Source organism: Garra rufa, chromosome 23 (genome assembly GCF_049309525.1).
Source record: "Garra rufa chromosome 23, GarRuf1.0, whole genome shotgun sequence".
In the NCBI taxonomy this organism is placed as follows: domain Eukaryota; kingdom Metazoa; phylum Chordata; class Actinopteri; order Cypriniformes; family Cyprinidae; genus Garra; species Garra rufa.
In genome coordinates this window covers 17,573,912-17,600,605 of record NC_133383.1, presented here as the reverse complement: position 1 = coordinate 17,600,605, position 26,694 = coordinate 17,573,912, and the positions used below count along the sequence as shown (strand labels likewise).

At 36.2% G+C, this 26,694-nt stretch overlaps 2 protein-coding genes across 19 annotated transcripts in view; one reads left to right on the top strand and one right to left on the bottom strand.

Annotated features, from left to right (window-relative positions):
* picalma (phosphatidylinositol binding clathrin assembly protein a) overlaps nucleotides 1-24,166 on the top strand; it is a 64,340-nt gene extending 40,174 nt beyond the window's left edge. For 2 of the 18 annotated variants that reach the window (XM_073830011.1, XM_073830010.1), the window contains exons 15-25: nucleotides 1,316-1,399; nucleotides 1,670-1,750; nucleotides 2,838-2,945; nucleotides 4,401-4,529; nucleotides 4,762-4,792; nucleotides 4,884-4,983; nucleotides 6,807-6,830; nucleotides 14,080-14,139; nucleotides 18,978-19,082; nucleotides 19,653-19,756; nucleotides 22,786-24,166. In XM_073830011.1, the coding sequence (XP_073686112.1) occupies nucleotides 1,316-1,399; nucleotides 1,670-1,750; nucleotides 2,838-2,945; nucleotides 4,401-4,529; nucleotides 4,762-4,792; nucleotides 4,884-4,983; nucleotides 6,807-6,830; nucleotides 14,080-14,139; nucleotides 18,978-19,082; nucleotides 19,653-19,745 (815 nt within the window). In that variant the 3' untranslated portion in view covers nucleotides 19,746-19,756; nucleotides 22,786-24,166. Of the gene's footprint in view, nucleotides 1-1,315; nucleotides 1,400-1,669; nucleotides 1,751-2,837; nucleotides 2,946-4,400; nucleotides 4,530-4,761; nucleotides 4,797-4,883; nucleotides 4,984-6,806; nucleotides 6,831-14,079; nucleotides 14,140-18,977; nucleotides 19,083-19,652; nucleotides 19,757-22,785 lie in introns of those variants that run through there. The other 16 variants (XM_073830017.1, XM_073830018.1, XM_073830012.1 and 13 more) reach the window with 15 other exon arrangements.
* Nucleotides 24,167-25,231: 1,065 nt separating this feature from the next.
* ccdc83 (coiled-coil domain containing 83) overlaps nucleotides 25,232-26,694 on the bottom strand; it is a 6,892-nt gene continuing 5,429 nt past the window's right edge. The window contains exons 7-8 of the mRNA XM_073829027.1: nucleotides 25,916-26,034; nucleotides 25,232-25,519 (exon numbers count right to left, since the gene is read on the bottom strand). Coding sequence (XP_073685128.1) covers nucleotides 25,268-25,519; nucleotides 25,916-26,034 — 371 coding nt within the window. The 3' untranslated portion in view covers nucleotides 25,232-25,267. The remainder of the gene's footprint in view (nucleotides 25,520-25,915; nucleotides 26,035-26,694) is intronic.

The following is a 26,694-nucleotide window of genomic DNA, read 5'->3' as shown; positions in this document are numbered from 1 at the left end:
TGTTATTTTTTATTTAGCACTGACCTGAATAAGATATTTCACATAAAAGACGTTTACATATAGTACACGAGTTTAATAAAATGTATAAAAATTACCCGTTCAAAAGTTTACATACACTTGATTCTTAATACTGTGCTGTTACCTGAATGATCCACAGCTGTGTTTAATTATTTTTTCTATGTCCTGAACAGTTAAACTGGCTGCTGTTCTTCAGAAATGTCCTTCAGGTCCCACAAATTATTTGGTTTTTCAGCATTTTTGTGTGTTTGAACCCTTTCCAGCAATAATTGTATGATTTTGAGATCCATCTTTTCACACTGAGGACAACTGAAGGACTCATATGTAACTATTCCAGAAGGTTCAAACGCTCACTGATGCTCCAGAAGGAAAAACAATGCATTAAGAGCCAGGGGTGAAAAGTTTTGAACTGAATGAGGATGTGTACATTTTTTCTTATTTTGCCTAAATATCATATTTTTCTCATTTAGTACTGCCCTTCAGAAGATACAGAAGACACTTACATGTTTCCCAGAAGATAAAATTAGTTAAATTTACCGTGATCTTCAAATTCAAAAAGTTTTTTTCCCTCCGACTCTGTAATAGTTGCATAATAGTCCATCAGTTGTCCTCAGTGTTAAAAGATGGATTTTCAAAATCATACAGTCATTGCTGGAAAGGGTTCAAATACACAAAAATGCTGAAAAACCAAAGAATTTGTGGGACCTGAAGGATTTTTCTGAAGAACAGCAGGCAGTTTAATTGTTCAGGACTCATCAAGGGACTCTGAACAACTATCAATAAACAAAAAAACACAGCTGTGGATCATTCAGGTAACAACACAGTATTAAGAATAAAGTGTACGTAAACTTTTGAACGGGGTCATTTTTATTAATTCAACAATTTTTTCTTGTGGACTATATGTAAACGTCCTTTATGTGAAATATCTTATTCAGGTCAGTACTAAATAAAAAAATAACATGCATTTTGTATGATTTCTCTTATTTTGTTAAAATAATTAACATTTTGCAGATTCTGCAAGGTGTATGTAAACTTTTGACTTCAACTGTACATGTAGCCTTATTGAGTTTGGTGGTTCGTTCCGCCCACACTAAACCTCAAATAATTGGTGGTTTTCTGAAGGTCTGTAATTTGGTCTCTAGACCACCTTACTCAAAAACTTGCTTGGTTATGCTTTGCTGCCTTGGGTTTTCAGTTTCTCCATTTTTTTTTTTTTTTTTTTTTAATCTTTCCCATCCTTAGAGTGTTAAGTTCTAAAGTTTTTCCCAAATGTCAATTTCATTTTTTGGTTCTCCAGATAATTACAATCCCTTTATTGATTCGAGCTGTTCCGTTGCATCACCCGTCGAGCCCTCTGCTCAGATGGGCTGCTTCCTCTCAGGTACAGACGTCCCAGTATGATGTATGTTTTCTGACCTCAGGAAACATAATGGCGTTACCCCCGTGGTTTCCCCTTTGAGTGCGTTTCACCCCAAATTACTCTTAGTACCTTTATTCTTGTTTTAAATCCACCCCTCTTGACTTGAATATAGAGTATGCTGGCTTTTATATCTCCCCCCCCCCCCCCCCTGCTATTATTTTCATTAATTTTGTCTCTCTTCACTAATTTCTCATTTCTGGTTCTTCTGTGCTTTTGTTCTGGGCCTGTCAGACTCGTTCTGCTCTCCGGCTGGCTACCCTAACACTCCTCTCTTCCACTCTGAACCCTCCGCTGTAGCTGGACTATTCGGAGGTAGGTGCCGTCCCCTCTGGCTTGTTTCTCTTACTTTCTGTGCCCTTCAGCTGTGTCTTGTCCTTTCTTTCCTTTCACAGGTGCACTTTTGTTGAGCTGGTAGAAACAGGTTTATCAATTCAGGCGTTCGGCTAGCAGTTCAAAAGTTTGCATCCTGTGTTTTCAATTTTCATTATTAACTTTTTTTTTCACTGTCTATTTGAATAGATTGTAAAATGTAATTTATTCCTGTTAGCAAAGCTACATTTTCAGCATCATTACTCCAATCTTAAGTGTTGCATGATCCTTCAGAAATCGTTCTAATATGCTGTTCTAATATTACTCAGCTGTTTTAAATATAATAATAAAAAATGTTTTTTGAGCAGCAAATCAGAATATTAGAATGATTTCATAGAAGGATCATGTGACTGGAGTAATGATGCTAAAAATTCAGCTTTGAAATCCCAGGAGTAATTTGCATTTTAAAATATTTCCAAACAGAAAACTTTATTTTAAATAGTAAAAATATTTCAAAATTTTACTGTTTTTGCTGTACTTGGATCAAATAAATGCAGGCTTGGTGAGCAGAAGAGACTTCTTCAAAAACGTTACAAATCTTACTGTTCAAAAACTTTTGACTGATAGTGTATAAATCAGTATTATAACTGTTATTGTCCCTTTTTTGTTGCTTTACCTTGAATGGCTCATACTAGGATACTAGATGAAACTTTACTGGTATATTAAAGAAGTTGAATGAAATGAACAACTTTTATCTGACAGGAAAAGTTGATTTGATGCAGCTGATGTGGTTGTTGGTTAAACTCAAATGTCTGCTTTTGTAACTACAAGCATGTTGTGGGAAGTATGAGTCAGTTGCCGTGGGCTAACCCAGTCTAACAGCTGACATTTTTGGAAGTCTGTCGACTACAACAGAATCGATCCATTAAAATTAATCATGCCAATTATGCATCACACGTGAGCTGGAAAGAAAACACGAACCACCGTTTTAAAAATTGCTGTTCTCTGGCATTTCTCCAGCCCTCAAACATGTGTAGGTGAACCAGTCTGTGCTGTTTTTAGGTCTGACCTTATTTTCTTTTTAACACAGGGTTCTCTGCACCTCCCGCCACCCAGCCTCCCAGTTCGACAGGCCTTAATGTCGACTTTGACTCCGTGTTTGGCAATAAGTTGGCCGTGAACAGCACAGACTCAGCCGGTAAGAGAGAAGTTAACCCAGTTGCCGTGACTCACTCACTGCTTTTCTCCACACATGATGCTTCACATCCATCTCACTGCTGAAGGCCAATGTGTTTTGGGGCAGACAGTGTGGAACTGGCATGTGAACACAGTTATACAACCACGTTTCATTCTCCTGTGGTATTTTCATAAGAAAAGAGATCTTTAAAGACTTGTGTGATGTTCTCAATACTGCATGTTTGGAACTTGCTTCTGAATCACACAAATCACACCTAAGGCTTTTTATAAAACAACTTTAAAGCATTAATTTGCTTGAATTATGGTTTAATTGGGTCTTAGTTTTGATTTAAACTCATAATTGGTTTTGTAATCAGAGTGTCTGATGTTGGAGATGTAAAAACCATGAACGACCCAGAGTTAGATCCAGTTTGCGACACACTTATATTAAATGGATAGTTCCCCCAAAAATGAAAAGTCTGTCATTAACTGCTCACCCTCATCATGTTCCAAATCTGTAAGACCTTCGTTCGTCTTTGGAACACAAATTACGATTTTTTTTTTTTTTTTTATGAAATCCAAGAGCTTTCTGATCCTGCATAGACAGCAATGCAACTGACACGTTCAAGGCCCAGAAAGGTAGGACATCGATAAACTAGTCCATGCCACATCAGTGGTTCAAGACTGATATAAAAAAGAAGAAATTGTTGAATAAAGTTATTTTTGTTTTCTTTGTGCACAAAAAGTATTCTTGTAGCTTCATAAAATTAATCACATGGACTATTTTAATGATGTCCTTACTACCTTTCTGGGCCGTGAACGTGTCAGTTGCATTGCTGTCAATGCAGGTTCAGAAAACTCTCAGATTTCATCAAAAATATCTTAATTTGTGTTCCAAAGATGAACGAATTTCTTACGGGTTTGGAAGGACATGAGGGTGAGTAATTAATGACAGAATTTGCATTTGTGGGTGAACTTTCCCTTTTAAGAAATTAACGCAAAATTAAAAATTGACTGTCTTATTAGACATTCTCTGACTTCTTATTATGCATGTTATTCCAAAGGATAAAAATCTTTTGTTGTTTTAGTTTAATATTATTTTTTTCTCCAAGTAAATATAGTACATTACAGTAGTTGACTTGAATTTGCAGTCATTTTAAATGTGAGCCCATGTCGTGTAAGATAAGACCACCATGAGTTGCACAGTCATGTTTTGAGATGTTCCTCATTCTGTCCTCTTTCTCTCCTCTCACTGTGTGGTTTGATCTATTTGGGCCGCTGGCTTTGCATGGCACTGCATGTCTGGGTGAGTTGACTTCACAAGATTTTACCCACATTCTTTCACTTTCAGTCCTGCAACGTTCGCTCCGGAGGCGACTGCCTCTCGCTCCACCCTACCTAATTGCGCTTCTTTTGTTTGTGTGTGTTGTCTGCGTCTTTTATCCCTCTCCCATTCCCTCTCCTCTGTTTGTTTAAGATGATATTTTAGGTGGCATCCTGAAACCCACAGTGGCCTCTCCCAACCAGGGCCTGACGCCCAGCGCCCAACAGTCAGGCAAACTGGTTTCCGATGACTTGGATTCCTCCCTTGCCAACCTTGTGGGCAGTAAGCGGCCAGTTCTTGTTATATCATACAAACGTCCCTCTGTATTAGGGCTGCACAATTTTTTTATTATTTGTCAATCACAATCTGACTTTTTTTATTTTCGAAAACGTTTTACTTTTTCCAAATTGTGCGAACCGTATTCTGGTACTAATACTTTTATTTAAGATTGATTTAGGATCTTATAAGAGTGAATTTAGCATCGCAGTCCTCACCAGTTTTCTATTTCTTCCAGATCTCGGTATTGGAAACGGAACAACAAAGAAGTAAGAACATTTGTTGCGCGTCTCAATCCTAATTCATACTTCTCTTCAAACGCAGTGATTGATCATGATTATTTCTTCTGTTCCTCCTCAGTGACATCCACTGGAGTCAACCCGGAGAAAGGAAGTTGACTGGAGGAACCAACTGGCAACCAAAGATGGCTCCGACCACAACATGGAACCCTGCCACCATGGTGAGGACAACAATATGTGCTTTCTCTGACTTAAATGAAACGAGACTTGTGCTAGAAACAACTGTCATAAACCAGCAGACAAACAATAACTGGAGTTCCTCCACAGATTCTGAAACACAGGCTCTGTTCCAAACCCTAATGAGCTGTCTGCTGTCTAAATGGGCAGCTACCTTCAAAGATGGCATTATAAATGACTGAATTGAAAGGCTTGACATTAGCAAAAACTCCCATTTCATGTGTCCAAAGTAGCATTCCAAAGCTTGGATGATGTATACAGACACAAATGGCAAGCAAATATCTCCATTGGTGCTGGTTTGCTCTTGTGACGTCCTACATCGCATGACAGTGTGACATCGCATTTCGGCAAAGTTTGACAATTTCTAAGATGGAAGTAAAGTGCCGTTCTGTTGCACTTTTCCAAATTGGAATTTGATTCCATTATTATGCTCTGGGTTACGTTTTTCACGTCATTCAAAAATACTCAAACATTGCGTAATGCTTTTCTCTATTTTTAGATAGAAGTGGACGTGTAAAACCAGGTGTGCAGGTCATGCAAATTTCTCACTCACGTTGAAATTATTTAACGTGGAAAACGCAATTGTGGTGAAAATCGCACATTTGTGGCAATTACGTCACCCAATTTTGTGTCATTCTAGTTGCCCAGTGTGAATTTGTCTATTTGCGTCTTTGCATTGCTATGCAAACAACATAAGCTAAGCGATTTTTAGGACTAAATAATTATCAACATTTATAATTATATTTAAATAATTATATTTATTCTATTCATTTATTATTATTATATTAGTGTATAATGGGCAGTGTTGGGCATATTACTTTAAAAAAGTAATTATAGTTATAATTATAGTTATTTCTCGCAAATAGTAACTGAGTTACATCATTATAAAAGTAACTAATTACCAGGGAAAGTAACTATTGTATTTCAGTTTTCACATACACTAGTCCATATCGCGATTTGAATTAAGTGACAGACCAGCATTTGATTTATGAATCCAAAAAACGACGAATTTACGTGGCATTTCGCGCTATAGTAGATTCGGTTTTTATGAATGGAGGACGAGGAGATCCCGTCTGTGTTTTGGCGGAGGAGACGTAAACGCGCGACCATATTCTATAGTCTTTGCTTGGTATACATCCGCGTTAAACTATCAAGGTGAAAGTCGTCATAGCTTGCGTAGTTTAGACCCAGCTCCCAACCCAAATTTGAGAATAGATTAACGGCGATATTTTTTTTTATCGCCCGATAAGAGTCTCACGTTAACGCAGCACGTTAACGCCGATAACGGCCCACCACTAATATATATATATATATATATATATATATATATATATTAATTTTGATGTGGAAAAACACATTTCAGAGGGCTTTAAAAATATAATTTTAGTTAAACTTTTAATGAATTGCTGTTAAATTGTGTAAGATTCATGCTTTCAATTAAATAGACATGTTTTTTGTTTATTTTTTATTTAACATTAAAACTAAAAAAAAAAAAAAAAGAATTTTGAAATGAATAAATAATAAATAAAACTAATTTTATTGGGCCCTAGGTTATATGTATGCAAGTCTGCTTTTATTTGGACTAAAATTAGGTATTTTACTAGGCAAAATGTTGGCAAGGTAGTCAGCAAACTAGCGTTTGGAACAGAGCTGTAATCCACTTTCAAAAACAGCTGGAATGTATTCTGTCTTGTCTGTGTTTACAGTGTTTGTGTGTGAGCTCACAATGTGAGATGTTATTGTGTTGTATGTCCTCTAATTGTGTTTGTTGCGTTGTGTAACCGTTCTCGTCCAACGGGATAAACAGAAAGGCATGCTTTTCCCACAATACGTAAGTCAAAACGTTGAGTTGAACCATTCTCTGAGACGCATGAGATTATTAACCCCACCGCCTTTGCTTTGGTCACAGTTTATGACCTGCGTGTTTGTTTGAGTGACCAAAATTGCACTGAAACCCATGAGCTGATCTAACAAGATGTTATCTCAGCATGGCTGACAGCTCTGTTCCTCCTCTACCCTTTCCTCTCATCGGTTTCATTTGTTTATCGCCATCGGCAAACAACTGTAGTCATTTTGGCGTGAATCAATGGGCTAGTGTTTCCAGCGGAGGGTTTACCGGACAATGTGCAAAGTCCAATAAAGTAGGTACTCCCAACTGTATGATTCAGATCCGTGACGTGCCTTGGTAAACATTCTGATGGAAACACTTCCACTGGAGAGTTATGTCTTTCTTAAACAGGACATGCTGAGCTGAATTGAACAGTACATCAGCATGATTTAGTCATATTTACTCCTGTGGAGTTGTTTGTGCTTGTCAAATGTTTCTGTAGGTGCTGGTTCTCCTGAGATTGGCGTACGACTGAACTGTTTGCTTATTCTAGCTAGAGGTCTACGAAGTACCTTCTTAATGAGATTCCTCAAAGTCTGCAAATGCGTTTATCTTTCATCATCTTGTGATTCATTGCAGTTTGTTATGATTTTGTGGGATGTATACAGAAAAACACGAGGTTGAGTTTCAGGTTTCTAAATGATCAATATTAGGCTGGAAATTATCTTTTTATAAAATGGATAATTATGGCTCTACATTCAGATAGGACAAACAGTTTTAAACAGTGTTTAGAAGTTTGAGAATTGGTCTTTTTTTTTTAAATGATTGATGGACAGCGTTTATTTAAACAATTAAATATCATATTACTTTCATATACCACAGCTATACTGCCCTTCAAAGGCAAAGTGCAGTAACTACGCCAACACTCAAACTGAGAAAAATGCCTTTAAAGTTTTTACACCAGCTAGTCAAACATATTGAAACTCTCATCTCTGAAACGGGACACAATTTAATCAGGAGACTTTGCCACAAGACAAAACAATTGTCACAAAGTCCATTTTAAGCCTTAACTAAATTTTGACCAAATGTGTAGTTACTGCGCTTTGCCTTTGAAAGTCAGTATATATACCAGCACAATAAAGGGTGTTGTGACTAGGGGTGTGCAATGTATGTTGTCTATGATAATATCATAATTGTTGTTTAAATAATATGTGGTTTGATATTATTGAGTACATCGCAAAAAACAAACAAAAATACACCCAGAGAGTGCATGAGATGTTGAGCACGTTGAGTTCACGTGTAGTGTATTCCAGCCTTAAATCTATTAAAATACATTTAGAATTCACCCAAAATACAAGATAAGGGGGCAGAAATGCCCTGGTATGACTTGTATATTTTATTATCTAATATTGTTAATATCACACGAAGAGTGATGTTTTTATCCAAATATCAGCATGATTGCAAATTTGATATCAATTTGATGAACAGTTCAATACACAAGAAGTTAGTATTAAGTGACTTATATTTTAGACATAACAGTTCTTGTTTTGCTGTATTTTGACTAGTGCTGGGCGATATGGAAAAATCATGTATCACGATATGGATTATTTTATATCACGATAACGATATACATCGCGATATACCAAAATAAAGTACGTTTTCAGTTATTTTATTTTTTTTGCAACTTTATTTTTATTCGTTATTTGAAGTGACATTTAACTGAACTGTCACAAATTAGAAAAATACATTTTAGTGCAGCAATATAAATGTATCAAATGACAACAGATGTGGTGGAGGTAGAGCTACGGTAGCCTTCACATTTTTTTTTTTATCCACATCATAGTTAAATAGTATTATCAAAATAAACTCTTTTTTTTTTTTTGCACAACCATTTCAAGTTTCTGAGCAGAAAAGCACTCAATTATAAAAAATAAACAAAACATTTTTCAACCTTGTAGTGCAAAGTTTGCAAACCAAAATAAAGTATGTTTCACACATCTCCGTCTGCAGTCCGTGTGTGCGTTACGTATGCGGTGCAGAAGCAGCACGGACTCGTTCCTGATCCGCGTCTGTTTACCACAAACACCATTTATCCGTTATTTTAATTTCTAATCCAAACGTGCTTTTTCAGCATTGGGATACTTTTATCACAGTACAATAATACTAGACAAATTCACGTTTAAACTCAACGTATTATAAACAACGTAGGCTATTATTCAATGCACTTGACTTCTAGATTTGTATATTTGCTCAAGCAAGTTGCAACACATTTAAACACAGCATAGGTTATAGGCTATAACTTCCTTTTCATATTGAATTTGGGCTATCACAAATATTTTAAATTAAAACTTACCACAGACAGAAACAGTCGGCTCTCTGTGCCCTTCTTTCGCATTAAATCTTTATTAAAAAACATATTTTAAAGAACTTTTCTACCTGGACAAGTGCATCTATTATGTTGCCTTGTTTATTTAAAACTGCACTATTTTAAACCTAGCCAAAAAGCCACGTGATGACTGTGAAACACAGTAGACTGCATTTATATGTATTTATGGTACATTTCCGTGTCAATCCATGTTCATTTTTACAGCGAACAATGCGCTGTCACTTTCATTCAGAGCATGCAACGCAATGCAGCACAGCAAAAACAGACTATGTGCCAAAACGATCGTCCACTGCAAACGCACCGCTTCTGGAACGCACTACCGGACAGCAACCGCGTGCAGTGTGAACGCTCTAATCCGTTAACATGGGTGCGGAAAAAAATACGCAACGAATACCAACTGTAGACGGAGTATGTGAAACAGGCGTCAGCGTCGGGCGCGGAAACAGTCTTTTGGCAGAGTTTGAACATGACTGTCTTCTGCTCCGTGTCGGAGCTCTTGAAGCCAAAATGCAACCAAATCACTGACGTACCCCCCAGTTTCAGTTTGTTGCGAGTGCGACTCCGGGCATTCATCTTCAACCTCTTGCGTCTCCATCTTTAGGCTAAGCACTCACGAGTTAAAGCATGTCGCAACAACGTAAAGCGTCACGTCGCACAAGACGGAGTTTTTTTTTGTGAAAAAGTTCATTTTTATTCTTGATTATCACTTATAGGGCAGAGTATGCATTGCATATTAACAATACATTATCATACATTTGTCATAGTCTATTTAATGCAATATTTTCTTTAGTAATTGATAAAATTAGGTTAGAAACGATAGAAACGATAGAAGAGAAATAGGACGATAGACACTTTTCTATCGTCCCCACGATATATATCGTCATATCGCCCAGCACTAATTTTGACAATGAAAATAGTTCCAAACAAAGCCACAACACAACTGTTTTGTATGGAAGCCTATTCCGTCGCTGAATAAATAAATCAAAGGTAATTGCGACTTTTTATCTCACATTTCTAACTTTTTTCCTCAGAATTGTGATACAAACTTGCAATTCTAAGTTTTTTTCTCAGAACTGCGAGATACAAACTCGTATTTGCAAGAAAAAAAAGTAATTGTACATTTTTATATTGCAATTCTGACTTTATTTTATGGTAATTGTCAGTTCAGTTTTTTGAGGAAAAAATGTAGTTTGTCTTGCAATTTTGACTAACTCACAACTGCAAGTTTATATTGAGGTTCTGACTTTATAATTCACAACTGCTAGTTTATATCAAGAAATTCTGAGGAAAAAGTCAGATCTGTGAGTTTGTCTCGCAATTCTGACTTTATAACACAATTGCGAGTTTATATCAAGCTATTCTGAAAAGAAAGTCAGAACTAAGTTTTTATCAAGCAATTCTGAGGAAAAAGTCAGAATTATGAGTTAATATCTCACAGTTCAGACTATAACTCACAACTGAAAAGACAGAACTGTGACTTTATATCAAGCAATTCTGAAGAAAAAGTCAGAATTGTGAGTTAATATCACGCAATCCTGAGGGAAAAAAAATCAGAATAGTGAGTTATCTCGCAATTCTGACTTTATAACTCACAACTGCAAGTTTATATCAAGCAATTCTGAGAAAAAAAAAACAGAACTGTGACTATATCAAGCAATCCTGAGGAAAATAAAAATCAGAATAGTGAGTTATCTCGCAATTCTGACTATAACTCATAACTGCAAGTTTTTATCAAGCAATTCTGCTGAAAAAAGTCAGAATTGTGAGTTAATATCAGAAATAGTTGTGAGGAAAAAGTCAGAATTGTGAGTAAATATCAGAAATAGTTGTGAGGAAAAAGTCAGAATTGTGAGTTAATATCTTGCAGTTCTGACTATAACTCACTATTGTGAGTTTATATCAAGCAGTTTTGAGGAAAAAGTCAGAATTGTGAGTAAATATCACGCAGTTCTGACTTTATAACTCACTGTTGTGAGTTTATATCAAGCAGTTGTGAGGGGAAAAAGTCAGAATTGTGAGTTAATATCTTGCAGTTCTGAATTTATAACTGACTGTTGTGAGTTTACATCAAGCATTTGTGAGGAAAAGGTCAAATTTGAGTAAATATTGCGCAATTCTGACTTTTTCCTCAGAATTGCTTGATAATTTCTTAGAATTGTAAGTTTATAAGTCACAATTCTGACTTTTTTTCTCACAAATACGTGTTTGTCTCTTGAAAATCTGAGAAAGTCAGAAAATGTGAGATTTTTTTTTTTTATTCAGTGGCGAAAATTGGCTTCCTAGTTTTGTGTATCTGAGCAACAAACGATGGTGTTTCGTTACTGAATTAATCAGATGTTTGAACGAATCATATGAATGATGGACTTAATGACTCACTCATGCAGTGATCTGCCGCCACCTGCTGATTTTAGATGTATGTTTGAAATCTATTTTCTTTTCTTTTTTTAACCCTAAATCGTTTCAAATATCAGTATTTAACATTTTTTAAACATCAAAACATTAATTGTGACCCTGGACCCTGGCCGAGATACAACTATTTGAAAATCTGAGGGTGCAAAAAAATCAAAATGCTGAGATAATCATCTTTAAAGTTGTCCAAATGAAGTTCTTGGCAATGCATATTACTAATCAGAAAGTAAGTTTTATATTTGTGTATTTACGTTAGCACATGTACAAAATATCTTCATAGAACATGATTTTTATTTAATATCCTAATGATTTTTGGCATAAAAGAAAATTGCATTTATTTTGCAATGTATTTTTGGCTATTGCTACAAATATACCGTCAGGGATGGAAATTAGCATCCGCCACCAGCCAAATGCGGGTGATTTTGTGTTGTGGCGGGTAAACTCGCTTCACCCACCGGCCACCGTGGCGGGTAAATAAAAATAACATACTTCAACCAGACGGCGTGAGGCGGTAATGCACCTTAACGTTGGTTGCGAACTGCCGTTAAAATACACGAAGAAGAAGACGGCGGACAATTTTAGCGGAGGCACACCTTCAAAAAAATGTGGCGATACATCACAGGCATTAAGAGGTCTGTTAAAATATCTTTACAATCTGCTTTTGAAGAAATATATTGTATTTCGTGCTACAGCGCACATTCTGTCAGATGCAATTCATGGCGCGTCTTTCTCAATATACTGTACAACGCGGCATTCATTCACATCAGATGAGAACTCGGCGGCAGAGTTCCACTCACACAGGGGTGTAATTTCCACTGAGGACACGCTTTTCAAAATCCCGTTGGTGTCCACCCAAATGGTTTTGTTAAGTAATCTCTTGTATTTTAGAATGCACGTTCTATGCCGCCGAGAGTTTCGCGCTATAGTAAAAACGAAACCAAAAGTAAAATGCGCACGCGCATTCAAAAGCAACTTTAATACCCTGCGTTTAGAGAGCGACTCCCCAATGCGCGCAAATTAGGCTACATAAAATATCTAGGCTGTTATAGTATGTGGGCTGTAAGTTGTGTAGTTGTGAAGATAGCTCTGTATCATGATAGAAAAATTCGGTGAAAATGTCAGTATTTTATTGAGACTTGAGATTAAATAAACTGCTCAAGTATAGTAGATCTTGTAGTATTAATTTTCACATGCAGCTACACATTGTCGGTTAAAAACATAAAGTGGCTGGTAAAAACATTTAGTGGCTGGTAGATTTTGAAATCCACCAGCCACACTGGCCGGTGGACAAAAAAGTTAATTTCCATCCCTGTATACCGTGCTACTTAAGACTTGTTTTGTGGTCCAGGGTCACAATTATGCTTTTGTAACTGCAAGTTAAATGCATTCATGTCCTAAATGCCACTTCAAATGCAGATTCTGTGCCATCTCTGTATTGCAAACACACATTTTGTTGATACTGGTTTTATTTGTTTAGTAACAGCTCTATAGTGTCTTACTATTTGAATTTGACACAAAAGACGATGCATAGAAAAAAATGGCCTTACAGAGGAAAAAACGGCCATAAAAGAAAAAAAATCCATTTAAATTTATTGGAAAACTTCATTTATGTGACTCCTAAACCTGCCAAAATACCAGCACAGCTCAGCTAAATATTGGCTTATTATCATTATTGACAAAGTTCCAGAGAATATTGAGAATATTAAATAATTTTTTTGTCATTTATCGCACACTCCTAGTTGTGACATCAAAATAACCTTCTCTGCGGATTTCATAGTTAAAGGGTAAATGCCCTCAGTTCAAATGTTTATTTTACAATTGATTGGTCATTTGGTCACAGTCGCTCTGCTGAATTCAGAGTCCGTTCAGAGTCTGTCACACATTTCAATGGTGCACGAGTGGATATAAAAGTCTGTCTGTGGCTACCGAAGGCCTTCCTGAGAATCTCACAGCTCCTTCACAAAGAGCTTCTCTCTTCCACCAGAGCCCTGCACCTGCAACTAATCACTCTGCCTTCAAAGAGGACACACACACACACACACACACACACACACACACACACACACACACACACACAGTTTCTCGCTCTCTTCCTCTTTATCTCCTTGCCTATATTCCTGTTTTGATGCTCTGGTTGGAGTTTGTAAAGACATCGCTAATGTTTCCCAGATGTGAGCGGCTCTCCATGAAGAGAAAAAGCTAAAAGACTCAAGTATCTTTTGCAAATTAATTTTAAAACAGTGTTCTGTTAGTCCACTTGCACAAAGTTGCCTTTGTGCGCTGAGCACTGTGTAAACGTGGAAACTGAGATGGCGTGACTGGGGCAGTTGTGATCTCATGGCTGCTCGAGTGGAAATTTCTCACTCAAGGTGTTCAGAAGAATCGTTCTTTCATGCTAAAAAAAGCTGATGATGTTTTACCTGTGGTATTTCAGTACTAATGTACGTGTCCTCCTAGGCTCCTTCTGTCATGGCCTTCCCAGCCACGACGCCCACGGGAATGATGGGATACGCAATGGTGAGTGGAAACTGAGGATTTGTGCATTACTCACTTTGTCAGTGTCACAAGTATTGGCTTTTTAATTCCTGTATATTCAGAGGCTGCAGTGATGCTTTCGGTCCCCACCTGGAATAGTGTGGGTGTGCAAAACATTATGAAAGGCTCTCTAGAGTTAGAAGCACCTCTTCATTGAGTGTAGGGCAATATTACAGGTACTGTTATTTTCTGTCTGTTTTATCACATTACGGCTACACTACTTTGTCCTCCGTGAACCTTTAGCTTTAAAAAATATAGAAATAAATACAAAATAAGGGCATCAGGTAGTGGATAGTCTAGTGTTTTTTCGTTTGTTTATTTATTAAGCATGATAGAGGACATAAGATATGCGATATCTTATTTGTGAGGATATAGCTTATTTTATCCACGTTATATATTTTCAGTTTAATTTCTTCAATGTAATATTATTATTATTATTATTATATGTTGCACAAAAAATATTTGTTCATTAAACCTGTAGGAGGGCCCATTTTAAAGTCATTATATTTGTATTCATAATTTAAAATTATTATTATTATTATTAGGTCATATAATTTATTATATTTTAAATAATTAAATTAAATTAGTTTACTTATTAAAAACAAAAGAGGACCCATGTTAAAGTCCTTATTTTATTTATAATTATATATTTTAACATTATTTTTAATAACATAAATTGTGGTTGTTATTGTTATTATTAGGTTGTATAATTTATTATATTTTAAATAATTTAATTTAATTTGTTTATTTATTAAACATGAAAGAGAACCCATGTTAAAGTCCTTATATTATTTATAATTATATATTTTAACTGTATTTTTAATAACAATTTTTGTTGTTGTTATTATTAATATTGTCATATAATTTATTATATAATTAAATTGTGCTTGTTCATTTATTAAACATGAAAGAGGTCCTTGTCATTTTCATTTTATTCATAATTATATATTAATAACATAAATAGATTAAGTTTAATAATAACAAATATATTTTTAAGTTTTATTTTTTAATAAAATAAGTTATATTATTATTCTTATTATTAGTCCATATAATTTATTATAATTTAAATTATAACTAAATTGCATTTTTTTATTAAACATGACAGAGGACACACATTAAAGTCCTTATTTATTTATGATTATATATTTTAGGTTTCATTTTTAATAAAATAAGTGGTAACACTTTACAATAAGGTTCATTAGTTAAAGGAACCGTATGTAGGATTGTGGCCAAAACTGGTACTGCAATCACTTTCAAAATACTGTAGAACGGTTTATCCCCTCCCGCTCCCCCCTGACTCGAGGTTGCCAGCTAAGCTGCAGGAGTAGGCTGCTAGTGCTACAAGGAGCTTCCAATGGCAAGTGACGAGTCTTACACAGTAATTTGTTTTTCTTCTGTTAATTATGTTTATGCTTCACAAGAGATGTTTTGCGAAGTAATTATGTATCGCAAAAATTTACAGATGGCGATTAGCCAAATATTTCGTAAAGATGTACTGTAATACCATTTCAGTCCGAACATAGATTGTTTTCATACCCTGCTCGTGGTGCGATATAAAGCTTTTTATGAACGCATTTAGCATGGGCGACCGCAGAAAATCCACTGTGTAGCCTACGGAAGCAAAGTTAGCCAAACATAGATGAATCTTAACGTTACCTGTCAAGGAGAAAATTAGCAACGTTGGCGTCTATCTTCAAATTCTTCTCCGTTTTCAGCCGTCTCCATCTTTCAAAGGCATCTCCTATACAAATCTTTGTTTTATTTCGGACTTTGTCACGACGTATTTCGGATTCATAACGAGGTCTTTTAGGTTTCGTAACTTTATACATGTTTTATCCGACTCGTTCTTAGCAGCAGCTGTAACTAACTAGAGCATAGCTGGCAACCCGTCTCACGAAACTCTACTGACTTCGTGATTGGTCGATAGCTGGAGGGTGGAGCCTCAGACCAAAACACAAAATGACAACAATAACATCAGTTGAGGGCTGCAACTCTCACTTTTAAGTAAGGAATAATTGACGACGGGCCGTAGAATTCTTAGAAAATAATGCACACCCGAGGTGGTGATGCGGTCACGACGCGAAGCGGAGTGGCCGTTACACCTCGGGTGTGCATTATTTTCGTAGAATTCTACGGCCCGAAGTCAATTATTCCGTTTATACTACAGTTACCACACCTCAAGACATCGATCAAGTGATATATTTCATGACATTCGTCCGGTTTTTATCCTTAAAACCCTATTGTGAGAAGGATTAATTTCTTACGCAGCTCATCCAACAGCTTCGTTGCTAGTTCCAAAACGTCATTTTAGAACTAGTAACGACGCTTGGGCTGTTAATAGCAAAATAATGCCGTTAATAATGAAGTTTAGACAGACCGAAAGACAAGCAGACAGACGGAAAGAGTGAGGGAGAGAAACTAAGTGTATGACTTTACCTCTCTCATGTCTGTGTCTCTCAAGGGTGACTGGCAGCATCGTCTCTACTAACAGTTAAACTTTAAGTTCATTTTCTTCAAGACCACGCCGTTGTTACCTCGCGTGTGAGAGCTGTCATGTCGTTATTAAGTTGTTAATCGTCAGAGCAGCGCTAACAACATTAGCGCGAATGCTAACGCAAGTGCAAACTATGTGTGTGCGTCTGTGAGGTGAGTGAGATAGGGCGAGAGAAATAGTTTGTGCTTTCCGTACATAATAAAACGTAATATATTGTGGAAAAAAACATGGAAATAATCTGTCGTTTTTATCCTGATGTTTACTGTATTTAGTTTGGCCAGTGTCATTGTGGGTTTTAGTTATTTTGCTGTTTTGGGCTGTAAGGACCTTTAAAATAACTGAAATCGTATGGCGAAGTGATATAGACATGCACTGCGGTCTAAAGCTGCCTGGAACTACGTTCGCCGTGCGTTTCCCTGAATATAATGCACACCTCTAGAACGTTCGTCAGCCAATCAGATTCAAGCATTCAACGGCCCTGTAGTATAAATGACAATATCCTGGCCGGACCACTGTTGTCAGTGTTATAAGTATTTGAAATGAACATGATTTCTTAATGTCTAGTGACATGTCAGGGCCATTTTATGATTAACTGACATAAATTTCTTACATACGGTTCCTTTAAACATTAGTTAATGTACTAACTAACATTAACAAATGTATTGCTCATGGTTAGTTCCTGTATTTACTAATCTTTATTAACGTTAGTTAACGAAAATACAGTTGTTCATTGTTTGTTCATGTTAGTTCACACTGCGTTAACTAATGTTAACAAGATTTTAATAATGTATAAGTAAATGTTGAAATTAACATTAACACAGATTAATAAATGCTGTATAAGTGCAGTTCATTATTAGTTCATGTTAACTAATGTGGTTAACTAATGATAACTAAAGAACCTTATTGTAAAGTGTTACCAAATAAGTTGTATTTATTATTATTATTATTATTATTATTAGGTCATATAATGTATTATATCTTAAGTTTAAGTTTTATTTTTAATCAAATAAGTTGTTGTATTATCATTATTGAGTCATGTATTAAACATGAGAGAGGGCTCATATCAAAGTCCTTAGAATTTTTTTTATAATTATACATTTTTAAGTTTTATTTTTAATAAAATATTGTTATTATTAATATTATTATTAGGTCATAGTTTATTATATTTTAAATTATAATTGTTGTATTTGTTTATTTATTAAAAATGAAATAGTACCCATGTTAAAGTCCATATTATGTTCTACATATATATTTTTAAGATTTATTTTTAATACAATAAATTGTATTTATTATTATTATTATTATTATTAGGTCATATAATTTATTATATTTTAAATTATAATTAAATTGTATTTGTTTATGTATTAAACATGAATAAAGACCTATGTTAAAGTCATTATATTATTTATAATTATATATTTGTAAGTTTTATTTTTAATAAAATAAATTGTATGATTATTAATAATATTATGATTATAATTTAAAATATAATAAATTATATGGCCTAATGAAATTGTATTATGTAGTTTATGAAACATGAAAGAGGATCTATTTTAAAAATGTGTTTTTTATATTTTTTATTATGGGTTTTTTTTTTCAATAAAATAAATTATTTTAATTATTATATAATACTTTTTTTAATTAAGTTTTCTTCCTTTTTTCTGTAATTGCACTTAAAATTTACTTGATGCTTCTATCTATTATCATGAATGAGCCTTTCCTTATGTCTTTTAGCCATCTTTAAAAAGATTTACAGAATTTTCAACAGAACCCAGTAATAGAGGTTGAATAAGCCCATACAGGTAAAGCAGCGCAGGCCATGGCTAATGGCTTAAAGAGAGGATGGAGGTCTGTAAATGACACTTTTCAATAACAGCATCCGCACTTACGTAACTGCTATTATGACTCATCCATTTTGCATCCTCCAGTGCAATCCTCCTATATACCTCAGCTTTTTTCTATTAAGAGTTAGAACTAATGTAAAAAAAGAAAAAAAGTTGCTTCAAACCCAAAGACGCCAAAAACAAAAGAGGACGTTTCTATATCTAACTTTTCCTGTCTACTGCATGTTGTGTTGCTCAGGTGGACTTAAACAGTAATTCCAGTCAGATCAAATAAGAACAGTGGGTTCAGACTGGCTCACGTTCCGCTTTGCAGAGTTTCAGTACTGTCACACAAAATACGATATCAACAGAGGAACTTCATAAGCCATTGGCATTTAAAGTTTAAGATACAAACACTATATCCCAAACAGCAGTGACAAGCATTGCATATTGCTCCCCAAGTTTCTTTATATTCCTTTAACTTGTTTTTTATTCCTTTACAGCCCCCTCAAATGGGCTCCATGGCCATGATGACCCAACCAACCATGATGTACACTCAGCCTGTGATGCGGCCGGCCAATCCCTTCGGCCCAGTCTCAGGGGCACAGGTATGATCGCACACACAATGAGCCAATCAGATTTGTCCATTTCAGTACACAGTTGCATTCATAGGTCTCTGCTTTTTGATAAATGTTTTTGCATTTATCCAGCCCCATGATCCTTCTTGTATTAGAGCCATCCGCTCAACCCCGACTTATCACGCTCTATTCTAGAAGCGGCTCAAGAACGCCAAAGGCTGTATTCAGAATGCGCTTTAGTTTGTTCACCCTCATGTGCCATCGCAGCGCAGTTCTGAATATGAAACCTAGCATTGTGGCCTTCACACATCTTTGGGGGAAGGATATGTATTCCACACCGCACCAAATTCTCAGCTCGAAATACATATCGAGCCCCCCGCCAACCCTGCTTCATTTCTGCAGTAGTGTTAGTGCAGGAAATCAGTACCATCTCACAGCTTTGCAGGGATTTTAGCAGCTAGAAAATAGCTTTTCTTTTTCAGAACCTCTCTTTTATTCTCTAGCCTGTCTGGCTCTTAATTTTCCTCTTGTGTGTGTGTGTCTGAGTGTTTCCTGGCTGTCTCGGACCCCTTCAATCTCTCTCGTTCTTTCTTAAACTAGCTCTCTACAGCCTCTAGTCCTTACAGTTCAAGTCCTCTCAAAGCTCCGGGACAGGACCCTTTTGCACAGCTGTCTCTGAAGGATTTCCTTTAGAGCGTCTTTAGGTACAGGATGTCTGCTTTGTGTGTGTGTGTGTGTGATTTTATCGACAGGTGCTTTCTAACAGTGTTTGTGTGTTTCTATTGCAAAAACTCTTACCCCTGTTGTTCTCCATGTGCTGAAATACTAACGTTTACCATTTACATCAACATGATGTGATTTTGTAAATTACGCTTCAGCTTCAACACAGCCTTTTTTATGCTTTAAAGGGTATAGCATTAAGCTCTTTTAAGTTCATTTACAAATCATGCATGATTTTGTTGTTTTTCATTTTGATTTAAAGGGGTCATATCATGCGGAATCGTAAAAATAAAAAAAAAGAGGGAGGGACTTGGTTCTGTCCAGTAGTTTTTGAACTGCCATTCAAGAACTGCTTGTAATAGTGGTTGTAGATAAGGTATATTTTCATTTCACGCCGTATTTAAACTTCATCCCCACTCCAAAAACTATTTATCGAAGCTAAGCAGCTGAAATGATTCATTTTGAACTTCTACAACTTGGTTCATCCAGTCACATTGAAGTATTAAAGGGATAGTTCATCGAAAAATGAAAATTCTGTCACTAAGTACTTATCTTCATGTCATTCCAGACCTGGAAGACCTTCATTCGTCTTCAGAAAACAAAATAAGATATTTTTTATGAAATCCCAGAGCTTTCTGACCCTGCATAGACAGCAATTCAACTAGGGGTGGGAAATTTCAGGCACTTCACGATCCGATCCGATTCTGATGAGTTCTAGGATTTTTTAATAACACAGCTATGTCATAATTATTCAACCCCTGTTTAACATTGCTGTTTTTTTAGTCACTTATTTGTATGGTGGGGAACACAATTGTCCTAAAACATAATTAAGCCTTTAGAAACTCTATTAGAAAACAGAATAAGCTTGTGCTGTTACACATACATACAGTTAGCCCATGCATGTGCTAAGGTTTCAGTGGCTAAGATGACAAAGTCAAAAGAGCGCTCACAAAAGCTATAGAGACGCTACAGAGAATAAATAATTTTATTACTTTAGAAAATAAGGCTATATGAAGATTTCCAAGGCATTAAAGGTTCCTAGAGACACAGCTGGAAGCCTTATTCGTTAGTTTAAAATGTGTTGTACCATAAAACCTTTGAAGGTGTTGACCAAAAAACACAATATCATAAAATGTTTGATCAGAACAAATCAGGAAAAACCTGCAATGTTCAACCAAAGACTTGTAAGATGACCCAACGAAAGGAGGAAAAACATTTCAATACAGTGTATAAGAAGAACACTAGACAATTATGGCCTTCGTGCGGAGACATCTTGCCGAATACCATTCTTGACCAAGAAGAACAAAAAGGCTGACGTGAACATGTTAAAATTAATTTAGATAGACATGTGGAGTTCTGCAAGAATGTTTTATAGAGTGATCTGACCAAACTGGAACTTTTTGGACCTATGGATCAGCGGTATGTCTGGTGCAAAAAAGGCAGAGCTTATGAGCAGAAGGACACCATCTTCATCGTCAAACTTTGAGGTGGACCAGTCCTGTTAGAGGGGTGTTTTATTGTAGCAGTAAGTGGAAATCATGACCGTATGAAGGACATCATGGATTCTTTGAAGTATCAGGCCATTTTGGCAAGAATTGTGATGCCTTTAGTGAAAAGACTGAAGCTGATGATCAGTGGACTTTTCTGCAAGATAGTCATTCCAAAGTATACATCCAAAATTTACTTATGCTTGGTTCAGGGATCAGTTATGGAATGTACTTGAGTGGCCTGTTCAGTCTCCAGGTTTAATTTTCATTGAAAACATTTGGTTGAATTTGAAGAAAGCAGTGGCAAAGTGAAAACCAAAGATTATCAGTGATCTAATAGCTTTTTCAGGCGTGGAATGGGCCAAGATCGCAGTAGAGAGGTGACAGAAGCTTCAAAGCACTTGCAGGCAGCGTTTATTGGCGGTTTTAAAGAATAACAAATTCTGCACAAAATTTGACTTTTAGGGGTTGAATAATTTTGAACATTAACTTTTAGAGCCAATTAGATTTTTTAAATTTTATTATTCATCAGCTTCCGTTTTCAGAATGACTCAAATGTGTATTTATACATTACTCTAGTGTACTGATGCCTTTGTTGAGTTGCTTTCACAAAATTGTGTTCTCTGCAGCAAAATGTCTTCAGGTCAAGGGGGTTGAATAATTTCGGTTGCAACTGTAAGTATTCGAAAATGCAAGTGCATTTAACCGCAGCCACAATCTAGCTTTAGGACGAACAAACACAAAGCGCACATGAAAGTCTGTCAGTGCACGAGTTTCAAGCATCTATCACCGTGTCTACACCAGACGCAAGCAGCGTGACAAATCCCCAACAATAAACTGCTGCCGCATTCTATTTATGACTAAAATATTCAGAATTGATTCAGAATCGGTAAATAGAGAATTGCGATGCATCAGAGAATCGATTTTGTTTTTTGTTTTTCCCCACCCCTAAACGCAACTGAGACATTCAAGGCTCAGAAAGGTAGAAAGGACATTGTTAAAATGGTCCATGTGACAAAAGTGGTTCAACCATAATTGTATGAAGCTTTGAGAGACGACCTCTCACACAACCACTCAACGCAAGCATCTATTGTTGTGGCCTCCAGTAGTTTGTTTTGTCTTCTCCGTTTCTTTTCCAACTGTGAAGCAATGACCCAGGACAGTGTGAGCTGAGAGTGGTTTAGCGAAGTCTTGCTGTGCGCGTATAATACACTTTATTTCTAAGCTTTAGCAATAGTTTTGGTACGAATAAATCTTTGGGGAAAAGGTGACATGACCCCTTTAAGTTTTAATCTTTTTCATAGTAGGTTATCCTGAGTTGCAGCTTCATAAACACATCAATCATCGTTTGTTGGCTGCTTTACTAGATACATTCACATATTCAATGCATTTAGATGGTCAGCCAGTCATCCAACAAATATTGAAATGTTTTTGTCCTGGGCTTGGTATAAAATGTCATAATGTGTACATTCAGCAGATGTCAAATATACAAAAACTTGTTAATTTGTGCATTTCTCTGATTCCAGATGCAGTTCATGTAGGCAAAGGAGGGTTGACGCTTCCCAAGAATGAATTATATGGCAAATCTCAAACCTTTAATCTCTCTCCAGTTGGCTATTCGACTCTTCACAGAGAGTTCTGCCCCAGAACAAACCTGTACAGGAATCAGAGGGAGGGGTGGGTGGGGCATTATGGGATACGACGGGTGGGGTTGGGAGGGGTAAGACTCTGTTGCCCAGAGATGGAGGACACAGTGCTCATTTTGTAATTGTAACCGTCTGTAATGAAACACACGGGTGTTGCGAAAGCGCGAGTCCCGGAATGTGGGTTTTCACGCAAACACGGCTTCACTTTTTTTCCATGGAATGGCAAAAAGAGGGATCTGGGAGGGAGTTCTGTCTTTATCCGATCACCAATCAAGCATTACCTGATTTAACCATCATCACCAACTAGAAATTCTAACATCGGTTTCTATGATTTCTACTTTTTTTATGTTATGAAAACGTTTGCAGTAGACATTCCTTGTGTATTGTCTGTATTTATTTATGATTTACCCACTGAGGTCATGAAAGAAATGAATAATCTTCTTTTTTTTTTTCAACTCTTCCTTACCGGAGGCGTTTCGAATTATGCGTTCATATGGGTATGATTGGTTGTATAATTCGGATTTTGAGTGACTGAATTATAAAAAATATATATATAATATAAAAAACGGGGGGAAACGGACACCTATAAACTGACTGATACAGCACTAAGTATTCTCAGAAGCAGTTGTATGTCTAGTGCAATTTCTTTGTAGCTCAAACGCTCACCGCCCTCCATTCGTAACGGACATAGGATCAAATATACAAATCATTATGCCACATAGTCAGTTCTGTGCCCCAGGGAGGTGGGTGGGTTTTCGTGAGGGAGCATTTAGCAAAGCACTACATTTGTGATTCAGCGACATTGCATTTGGGGACGATCTGTATTGCTTTCTGCTTGGCATGTCATTATTTTACATTTGACGGTTATATGGCTGCCTTTTCAACCTGAATGTGCAGAGTCGCCTTCGTTCTCGGCCCATCCGGGAGAGCAGTTGTGCGTGTGTTTGTGGGTGCGAGTGTGCGAATGCGAGCGAGAAACGCAGGTTGCTGACGGTATTGGAATGGATGGGGTCGGTAGTGTCTAGTCGTAGGTCCTGTAGAGTGACGAAAGGGGGCACTGTTGATCAGTGCTCATGTACATAAAACAGGCCCTGTCCAATAGGAAATTGCACAAAGGGTGGTCCGAATACGAGGGCGATTCTATCCATTGATTTAGCATATTTACTGCATCATCCCTGCAGATTATATTTTGTTTATATGACAAAAAAAAAAATGAAGCAGAATTTGGGTGATTTTCAAATAAAGTGCAGCTTCCACAGAACTAAGCGTGTTTGGTTTTTTTATTGATTCTTTTTTTTATTATATGTATTTATGTGCGCTGTGTGTGTATGTATACACTGCCGTTCAAAAATTGAGTAAGATTTTTGTTTTTTGAAAGTCTCTTCAGAAGAAAAGTAACATTATGAAATATTTTTGCAATTTAAAATTTTCTATTTTAATGTACTTTAACCTCTTAAACTCTAAATGTTGACGCTTCATTTTCATGACCTTGTTTATATGGTATCAGCCCATATATGGTATCATTTGAAAGCTTAGAGTCTCATGTATACGAGGAATACCATAACTTTTAGTTTTATGATACATAAAGTAGTAAAATTAAGCTTAGAATTTCTTTCGTACCACACAAAAATTTCCGCCTAATGATTGTGAATAATTTTTACAAATGTGTATTTCTTATATATTTCACAAAACAGACAATTGATACTTTTTTTTTCATGATTCTTTGAATAAATGTTGTTCTTTTTAACTTTTTATTAGTGTTAATCTTTTCTAACAATGTATTTAAATCCTTGCTCAATGGAAGTATTAACTTCTTTCAAAGAAAGAAAGAACTAAAAAAATGTACTGACCCCAAACTTTGAACATTAGTGCATCTTGTTACAATTTTTTTTTTTAAATAAATGCTGTTTTGTTTAACGTTTTATTCAAAGAATCCTGAAAATGTATCTCAAGTGCCATAAATAAAAATTTAGCAGCACAAATGTTTCCAACATTGATAATCAATCAGCATATTAATGAATGATTTCTGAAGGATCATGTGACACTGAATACTGGAGTAAAGATGCTGATTGTGATGCTAATTCAGCTTTGCATCACATGAATACATTCTATTTTAAAGTAGATAAAAAATGGAAAACCACTGTTTTCAATTGCAATGACATTTCACAATATCATTGGGTATATTATCCAGTATTTTTAATCAAATAAACGCAGCCTCGAGCAGAAATGACTAAAAATCGTACTGATTTTAATGGCAGTATGTATTATTTATTTAATATAATTAAAACATATTTATTTAAAATATGTTATTTATTTGTTGGTTTGTTCATTTATTTATTTTAAAAAATGCCATTCCTGTGTTTTAATTCTCATCCAACAGTTGCTGAATTTTACAGGTGTTGTTTACAGATTCATCAGCTTCTTCAGACTGTGAAACTGATTGTTTAAACTTTCTATGGATGATGCCTGTTGTAACCGGCCACCTCTCAGTTTGCAGCAGGTCAAAGGTCATCTCGCCCATGTCTGCAGGGTCATTCGGTGGTGGATGAAGAGGAGATGCTTTACCTATCACGCACAGCAGCTTCTTCCCCAGCAGGCCCAGATGCGTCGGTCCCTTCAGACAAACACAAACGCAGCACGTTAAAGCGGCTTCCAGTTTGGCTTCACTAACAAGGGCAGTGACTGTTCTCTATCCCTGCTTGTTTCATCTATATTCTAGCCCATGATGCCTGGAAATGGCAGTGGGAAAATCACACACACTGTGTTTTCACAGACCTTATCTTGCTTATGTGCCACTGAGAGGGCCTTCTTTAAGAATTGCTGCCTTTGGCAGAGATCCTTTCTGGGTATTTCGCTTGATAATATCTTAAACATAAGCACAGAGGGCCTTTCTGAGGTAGTCATGCATTTATTGCTAATCAAAAATTAATGACTGTTTATTGATGCCATCTTCACCCCTAATGTGACTAGGTGGGGCTAGCATTGTTTATGAATGTAATACAGTTTTTACCGTGAAATCAGTCTGACTGCTGAACGTCTTGCTAAAGTCAGGTGAGGTGGTCACATCACTTTTCTGTTGAGCTGCTTCTGCTAATGGCTGGAGGGAATACGGGGGTCTGTCGGCCAGCTCTGGAAAGGAATAGACGTTATGGGTGATTAATGAAAGGTATTTGATGGCCAATGTCAATGTAGTACATGTAGCTGTTAGCTCTATATAAGCCTGCACTCAGAGGCCATTAAGTTCAAACTGCTGAGGACATGAAGTTTTGAGCGGTAATGAAAACACAGCTGCCCTGTAATGTATTGTAGATATAATGACAAGACTTCCTCTGCTTTGGGAGCCATTAGTGAGGGCTGAACAGTGCCAGTGGCAGCATTCAGAGTCACCCATTCTCTGTAATAACTGCTAATACTTGGCCATGGTATATATTTTTCATTTCATGATTTCATGACTCGCACTCAAGGCCCAGAAAGGTGGTAAGGACATTCTTAAAATAGTACATGTACAAACCAAAATAATGACGATGTGTCACGGTACATTACTCTTGTGAATGCGCATTGAAGACTGACACAGAAAAGAAGAAATTGTTGAATAAAATTGTTATTTTTGTTTTCTTTGCACACGAATGGTATTCTTGTAGCTTCAAAAACATTACGATTGAACCACTGCGATTTTATTGATTTTCTTACTACCTTTCTGGGCCTTAAACGTTTCAGTTGCATTGCTGTCTATGCAGGGTCAGAAAAGCTCTTGGATTTCATCATAAATATCTTAAGAGGTTCTTCGTT